At 41.5% G+C, this 8,082-nt stretch overlaps 1 protein-coding gene across 2 annotated transcripts in view; it reads left to right on the forward strand.

Annotated features, from left to right (window-relative positions):
• Positions 1-7,430, forward strand: part of PSMD1 (proteasome 26S subunit, non-ATPase 1) — a 101,703-nt gene extending 94,273 nt beyond the window's left edge. For both annotated transcript variants that reach the window (XM_066345345.1, XM_066345344.1), the window contains 3 exons: positions 1,228-1,374; positions 4,812-4,967; positions 7,216-7,430. In XM_066345345.1, coding sequence (XP_066201442.1) covers positions 1,228-1,374; positions 4,812-4,958 — 294 coding nt within the window. In that variant the 3' untranslated portion in view covers positions 4,959-4,967; positions 7,216-7,430. The remainder of the gene's footprint in view (positions 1-1,227; positions 1,375-4,811; positions 4,968-7,215) is intronic.
• Positions 7,431-8,082: the final 652 nt, after the last annotated feature.

An 8,082-nucleotide genomic window follows, 5' to 3' on the forward strand; every position in this document is an offset into this window, starting at 1 on the left:
AGGCGCTAGAGTGGCTCTGGTCACGGCAAAGCGACGCCCCGGAGGGGCAGAGCATCGCCCCCTGGTGGGCAGAGTGTCGCCCCTGGTGGACGTGCCGGGTGGATCCTGGTCGGGCGCATGCGGGAGTCTGTCTGACTGTCTCTCCCCGTTTCCAGCTTCAGAAAAATACAAAAAAAAAAAAACAACTAGGGCCTGACCAGGCAGTGGCGCAGTGGATAGAGCATCAGACTGGGATGCGGAAGACCCAGGTTCGAGACCCCGAGGTCGCCAGCTTGAGCGCGGGCTCATCTGATTTGAGCTAAAGCTCACCGGCTTGAGCCCAAGATCGCTGTCTTGCACAGGGGGTTACTCGGTCTGCTGAAGGCTCACAGTCAAGGCACATATGAGAAAGCAATCAATGAACAACTAAGGTGTTGCAACGAAAAACTAATGATTGATGCTTCTCATCTCTCTGTCCCTGTCTGTCTGTCCCTGTCTATCCCTCTCTCTGACTCTCTCTCTCTGTCTCTGTAAAAAAACAAACAAAAAAACTATGAACAAATCCCTATGCACACTGCACATATCTTATTTTAAAGTAAAAAAAAAAGGGTAACAAATACAATATTTAAAATAAAGAACAAGTAAATTTAAATCAACAAACTGACCAGTATTTCAATGGGAACTATGCTCCTCTCACTGACCACCAATGAAAGAGTTGCCCCTTTTGGAAGTACTGCAGGGGCTGGATAAATGGCCTCAGGGGGCCGCATGCGGCCCGCGGCCCATAGTTTGGGGACCCCTGGTCTAGATTCTTCTTTAATTGAACATTATCACACCTTGATCTTGGCTTCCTTTAATTATACTGTTCTAAGCATAGAGACTCATAATTTTAATTGGAAGAGACTTTAGAGATTATATCCATTCATGAGAAGACTAGACTGTTGCGTCGTACAAATCAGGAATAAGTTCTTGGAGGAAACAATAACATAATAGATGCCATTTATTAAATAGACCCTTTTTTCTGATCTCTGGTGGTAGAAAAACCTTCTTATCCTTTAAAACCAAGTTAAATGCCATTCTTATTCCTAAGTAGAGTTACCCTATCCCTCCCGAGCCTGATATAGCTCTTTTATATCTAATCCTAATTACCTTTTGTAGCTAATAGTTGCTCAGTAAACTTATCAAGTATTATTCAGTGATATGGAACAGAAGTGAACCTTTTTTGGGCTATTTGTTTATATTTTCTAGGATGAGGCAGAGAAAAAGGAAGAAAAAGAGAAGAAAAAAGAACCTGAGCCAAACTTCCAGTTACTGGATAACCCAGCCCGAGTGATGCCTGCCCAGCTGAAGGTTCTGACTATGCCAGAGACCTGTAGATACCAGCCCTTCAAACCGGTAAGTTAGATGGCCCTTAGCACTATTCCCACAGGATATTAACCCACAGGATATTAACCCACAGGACAGTGGAAAGTTGAAGAAAAGAATAGATCTCCAAAGCTTTTGGAAAAGCTCTTTAAGCTAATCTCTTTGCAAAAGAAACAACACTTCCTTTGATTCCATATAGCTCTGGGGAACTTCTCTTTGTGTGACCCTGTAAATATTCTTCATCTGCCAGAGGCTTACACCATAGAAGTACCTAATACACGACAGTGATTAGGAGCATGGACTCTGGGGCCAGAGAGCCTGAATGTGAACCCTCATTCTACACTTATAACCTGTGTGACCTTAGGTCAGGTGCAAAACCTCTCTGCCTCAGTGTCCTCTTCTGTAATGTAAAAGTTATCCCTGCCTCATAGGAATGTGGCAAAGATTAAGCACAAGTATTTAGACCATTGAATTTTATAATTAGAAATGGATTGTTGCCCTGGCTGGATGGCTTGGTTGGTTAGAGCATTGTTCTGATACACAGAGGTTGCTGGTTCAATCCTTGGTCAGGACACATACAGAAACAATCTATGAGGCCAGTATTACCCTGATAGTAAAACCAGGCAAAGACTTTACAAGAAAAGAAAACTGGAAAAAAAAGAAGAAGAAGAAAAGAAAACTGTACATCAATAATCGGTGTTTATGGGTTAGACAATTTAATATTAAGATGGTAGTACTCCCCATTTTGATCTACAGATTCAACACAGTCCTTATCAAAATCCCAGCTGACTACAGAAATTGACAAACTGATCCTCAAATTCATGTGGAAATGCAGGGGACCCAGAATAGCCCAACCTTGAAAAAGGGCAGAATTGCAAGAATCATACTTTCCAACTTGAACAGTTAGAAATGATTCACATATGTATAAGCATCCCTGGCCAGAGAGCTCGGCTGGTTAGTGTCGTCCTGATGCGCAGAGGTGTTAGGGTTCGATCTCTGGTCAGGGCACATATGGTAACAGATCAATCAATGTCTGTCTCTTCCTTCCTCTCAAAAAAAAAAAATAGACTCTGGTATTGGTATAAGGATACATACAGGTCAATGGATTAAGTTGAGAGCCCAGAAATAAACTCATATATTTATAGTCAGTTGATTTATGACAAGAATGCTAAGACCATTCATTGGGGGAAGAATAGTCTTTTTTTTTTTTTTTTTAATCTGAAGCTGGAAACAGGGAGAGACAGTCAGACAGACTCCCGCATGCGCCCCACTCCACACACATGCAAGAAAGTAAAAAGATAACCCACAGAATAGGGGAAATCATTCCAAATCATATATCTGATAAGAGACTTGTATCCAAAACACATTTAAAAACACTGCTAAATCAATAAGAAGACAAATAATATTTTTTAAATGCGCTAAGGATTTGAATAGACATTTCTCCAAAGAAAATGTACAAATAGCCAATAAGCACATGAAAAGATGTTCCATGCCATTAGTCACTAGGGAAATGTAAATTAAAGCCACAAGGAGATAGGACATCAGACCCACTAGGACGGCTGTGATCAGAAAGGCAGACGGCGGATTTGTAGGCTAAGTGAGCCAGGATGCGGGAAGCTGGAACCCTCCCGGAGACTGTGTGCAATGAGGAAAGCCGTGCCCCTCGTCCCCGTTCCCTCAGCGGCAGGTCATCAGACCCTTCCTCAGATACTGCATTGGAAAGGGCAGTGGTAGTTTTGAACGTGGGTAACATTCCTGTTCTGTGTCCTGTCCATGTTAAAAGATATCTTAAAGAGAATGTGACGTGCTTGGCAGCAGGAAGTGTTCCTTGTCTGTGTCTCCAGTTGTCACTAGCCTCAGAAAACGTGACATATCTTATTCTCTTCTTAGAGAGATGGACTTCCTCACTAACATGAAAGGCATTAGTCAGCCTACTACACCATGTAGCTATAAAAAAGTTCTTTCCATATTTTGATTATATTGCAAATTTGAGTTGGATGATTTTATACTTCAGCATGAAACAGTACAACAATAACTGGGACCATATGTTTCCAAACTGTAGAATGTCCTTTTGTGAACGTGGGTATTTTCTTCTGTTCAGTAGAAAATGGATTTCCATTTGGTCCCTTAGATTAGAACTGAGGTCTAAGTGCACTTTCAGGCCATGGAGGATTAGGACAGTGGCTGTGTTCTCTGATTGTTCTTGGGTGAATATTGGTACTAAAGGTAGGGTCCATTCATAAAATGGCTCCTCTTCAGAAAAAAAAAAAACACCTTTTTTAAGGGCAAAGTTCTAGATTAATGGATATGGATATGTGTGTGTTGAGAGAAGGAAAATAGTTTAGAGATTCATGAAGGCACACCAGTTTTATAGCGTGGCAGGGCAGAGTTCTTATGAGTAAAAAATCAGATTAGGTTGAACTGCAGAGATGCTTATACATATGTGAATCATTTAACTAATGTTCTTGTGCTTCTTTTCCTTCCCAGTAATGTGCTTTGGTAGAAATAGGTTTTTCCAGATGTGCCCTGCCACTGGCGACTGATTCAATTACAGAGAGCAGTTTCCCATTTCCTTTCACACAGGCGAGCAAACAGAATGAGATTAGTGCCCCGGAGTTTGGTGTTTGAATTCACCTTCTGCTAATCTGTTTGGGGGAGGGCTTAATAGAATTGCTCTTTCTTCATTGTTTTATAAGGACTTGTAGATTAAAGTGAAAAATACTCAGATATCTGTCATATTTATGTTGTTCTCTCTGTCATTCTGAAATTGCTGGAGAATAAAAATGACTTTTTATTTGTAGATTGTCTTTTGTCTCCAAAATGATGGTTTTCTCACAAATAATAAAGTGTCTATTAGTCCAGCACGCTTCACCTAGAGATCTTGTTAAAATGCAGGTTCTGTAGATCCAGGGTAGGATCAAGTCTCTGCATTTCTAATAGCTCCCAAGAGATAATGATGCTGCTGGTCTAAGACCAGCATTGAGTCGCCACGCCTGGTCCTAGAATATGGCATTAGAGTGTATTTGTACAGTAAACATGCTCCCTGCAGTCAGAGTGCGGCTAGAACTGGGAAATATTCTTAAATTGGTATGTATCATCCAAATAGAACAGTACCACTCGTACCATCCAGAGCCACTGGGTTAAGCTTGCAGATACTCCTTACAGATTACAGTAACCCTATCGTTTGTAATGCACATTGACATGGCTTTCTTCACTCAACCTCAGACTAACCTGAAAGGATAGGTCAGGAAGATTTTAGCCGCGTCTTGCAGACAGCAGTGTAGCATCACACAGGCACAAAGGCCCAGGTTTCCTGACACCTAGCAAAGTGCAGCCCTATCCCAGTTCTCTGCTTCCTTGTTCAGGCAGTCTCGCGGGACCGTTTAACAAGCGTGTGCTCTAGATCGGCAGCAGTTTGGAGAGTGAGTGGAGCTAGCGCCTCGTTACGCCCTGCTTTGTGTTGACAGCTGTCCATCGGAGGCATCATCATTCTGAAGGACACCAGTGAAGACATTGAGGAGCTAGTGGAACCTGTGGCAGCCCATGGCCCAAAAATCGAGGAGGAGGAACAAGAGCCGGAACCCCCAGAACCATTTGAGTATATTGATGATTAAGGACCAGAGGTGTGTGTGGAACAAAATTGTATATCAAAGACAATCTCTTGGTTCTTCACAATTGTTTTATGTGGGGACATTGTCTCGCTTTTCCCTTCTTTTGTGCTTAATCCCTATTTACCTAAACGGTAGTAAAACTCCCCCCTTTTTTCACCTCTTTGCAATCTTAACCACCAATTCCTTTTTCCTTCTTCTTTGACTCTACCCTATTGTGTACTAACAACGCTGTTCACAGTAGCTGGTCTGCAAATTGTTTTTATACATCTGTGGGGAAGTAGAGAGCTGGCTTCAGAATGTAAATCTGCTCGGAGCTGCTTTTATTGGAAAAGCCTTGCTTCCCCTCGTCCCAGAAGAAGTCAGCTACACTGACAGTTTGCTCAGCGGAGCTGTCAACTTACATTTGGTTACAGTTTGTGGGCCAGCACAGTCCGTAAACCTACGGTGTACTGGTGTACTGGTGTAGCACAGGTCTGGCCTTCTCACCGGTCCTTCTCTCCCTTTCCTTTGGCAAGATTTCAGCACTAAAAGCCGTACCATTCATTTATTCAGTGAAACTATTGAACATTCAATATCTGTAAGACACGGGGCATATAGGTGCTTTGGGATCAGTTAGATCAGGGGTTCCCAAACTATGGCCCGCAGGCTGCATGCGGCCCCCTGAGGCCATTTATCTGGCCCCCACCGCACTTCCAGAAGGGGCACCTCTTTCATTGGTGGTCAGTGAGAGGAGCACATTGACCATCTCATTAGCCAAAAGCAGGCCCATAGTTCCCATTGAAATACTGGTCAGTTTGTTGATTTAAATTTACTTGTTCTTTATTTTAAATATTGTATTTGTTCCCTTTTTTTTTTACTTTAAAATAAGATATGTGTAGTGTGCATAGGGATTTGTTCATAGTTTTTTTTTTATAGTCTGGCCCTCCAACAGTCTGAGGGACAGTGAACTGGCCCCCTGTGTAAAAAGTTTGGGGACCCCTGAGTTAGACCAGTGGTAGTCAACCTGGTCCCTACCGCCCACTATGGGCATTCCAGCTTTCATGGTGGGCGGTAGCGGAGCAACCAAAGTATGAATAAAAAGATAGATTTAACTATAGTAAGTTGTTTTATAAAGATTTATTTTGCCAAACTTAGCAAAAATCCAACGAAGTACTTGGTAAGTAATTATTATATGCTTTAACTTGCTGTAACTCTGCTTTATTAATTTTATAAAGTAAAGTTACTTCCCTGCTTTATAAATCACCATTACTGTGGAACCAGTAGGCAGTTAGAAAATTTTACTAACAGAGATACAAAAGTGGGCGGTAGGTATAAAAAGGTTGACTACCCTACCCCTGAGTTAGATTATAACACAATGCTTTGTCCAGTTGGAAAAGATTGTTATTATTATACCAGTGTTCTAACAATGTTGAAAGGGGGCCTTTAGATGCAAAAGATTAGAATAATCTCATTTCACAAAATTGTCATTCATAGTTTCCCATTTTTTTGAATGGTCATTACATATTTGAAGATGCATATAAAATGTATAAGCAAGGTTCCATAATTCCACCCTAGTACAAATACATTGTCAGAAAAATAGGAATTTATTCAACTCTTTAAAGTAAATAAGAGCAGTATCATTTATTACAAAAGAAAAATACATTTAAATGTCAGGTTGCAAATCTAGCAGCAGTGTTATACACTGACTTGAAGTTAATGAAAGCTTTTACAGAAATTGCAGCTCTATGTTAAGGCAGAGACCCTGCCATTAGTGGGGGAATATATTCAAACCTCTGAGAGATAGTTTGGACCTTAGAGAGAGGGTGATTTATACTAACTTTCTTGTTATCTAAACTTGCTCCTAAAAACTCTCTTTCCGAGACGATCTCTTTTCCGGAACCCTTGATGGTCCTAAGCTTTCTGGCCAGCACAGGGCAGTCTGCACACGGGCTCGCGGTCTGTGCGGCCCCGGCTCCGTCAGCCCCGGGCCTCGCACAGTGCTTACTCACAGTCCCTGACTGCGTCTTTCAGGGCAGCCCCCAAAGAGGGCTTAGAAGTTTTTAGTTGAAAATTAGATTCTTGTTAGTTTTCAAAAGGATAAAATATTTAGTGCAATGGAAGTTTGAAAATTGGAGTCTAGCACAAACTGGCACATCAGGACTACAGAGGCGGGGTTAGGGGCTATTTCAGATTCAGTAGCTAGTTGCTTAAAAGAAAAAGAATGTCTTATAAAGAAAGAATGACTCTAGCTTCCCTCCCCCCCCCCCCCCCCCCTGCCCAGGATCCCATTGCTCGTCTGAAGACGGTCCGTTGTCCAGGCTCGTGTTGGAATGCCGGTGGAGATTCGTGGAGACCTGCTGTTCACTGCATGTATCATTGCCTCTGAGCTGACCCGAGGAACCTGGTCTCCAGGTCTTCGGCTGAGAGAAGATATATGACTATTCAGTGTGCTCTTTCACAGAACTTGGTTTTCAAATAAATATGTTAAAATCTCCAGATGGACAAGGACTTCTTGTTTGTTTTTCAGCCTGGATTTTCAATAAATGAATCTAATACCCTTCCCCCCCCCACCATGAAATGCCTAAGCCCAAAGAGCTAAATCCTTGATTGCTAGGGATAGTATGCATGACTTTTATATTGAGGATAAACTTAAACTATTTTTATAGATTATTTAAGAAACAATGGCAAAAAATAAGAAAAAAAAAACCTGGTTCATCTCTCCAAGGATTCTTTCCATGTTTGTTTTAAGGTATTGAGGGTGTGGGGTGCCGTCACTTACTGAAGAAGCCCCTCCAGTGAGCTGAGAGGATGTCGTCTGTTTAGGCAGCTCAGATGCATTTTTTTAAATAAGCTTTGCTTATTGTTTCCTGCCTTTGACCTTGTTAAGGACAATAAATATAAATTATTTAGTTTCACTTAGCTACAGAATTTGATAATGTACCTTTTTTCCCTTTCTTCTTTTCTACCTTTTATTTTTAAATTGAGTTATAATTTAAATCAGAGTACATAATAAAAACACAGAAATGTGAAGTATAAGGTCTACCGGAAATTTCTGTCCGTTTCTGTCACAAGTTTCGACACGTAAGCACATGTTTATTTGGCGCATGTGTGCCTCTATTTTTATCACTTAATGTATACATACTGACGT

The sequence above is a fragment of the Saccopteryx leptura genome, chromosome 7 (assembly GCF_036850995.1).
Source record: "Saccopteryx leptura isolate mSacLep1 chromosome 7, mSacLep1_pri_phased_curated, whole genome shotgun sequence".
Taxonomy (NCBI): domain Eukaryota; kingdom Metazoa; phylum Chordata; class Mammalia; order Chiroptera; family Emballonuridae; genus Saccopteryx; species Saccopteryx leptura.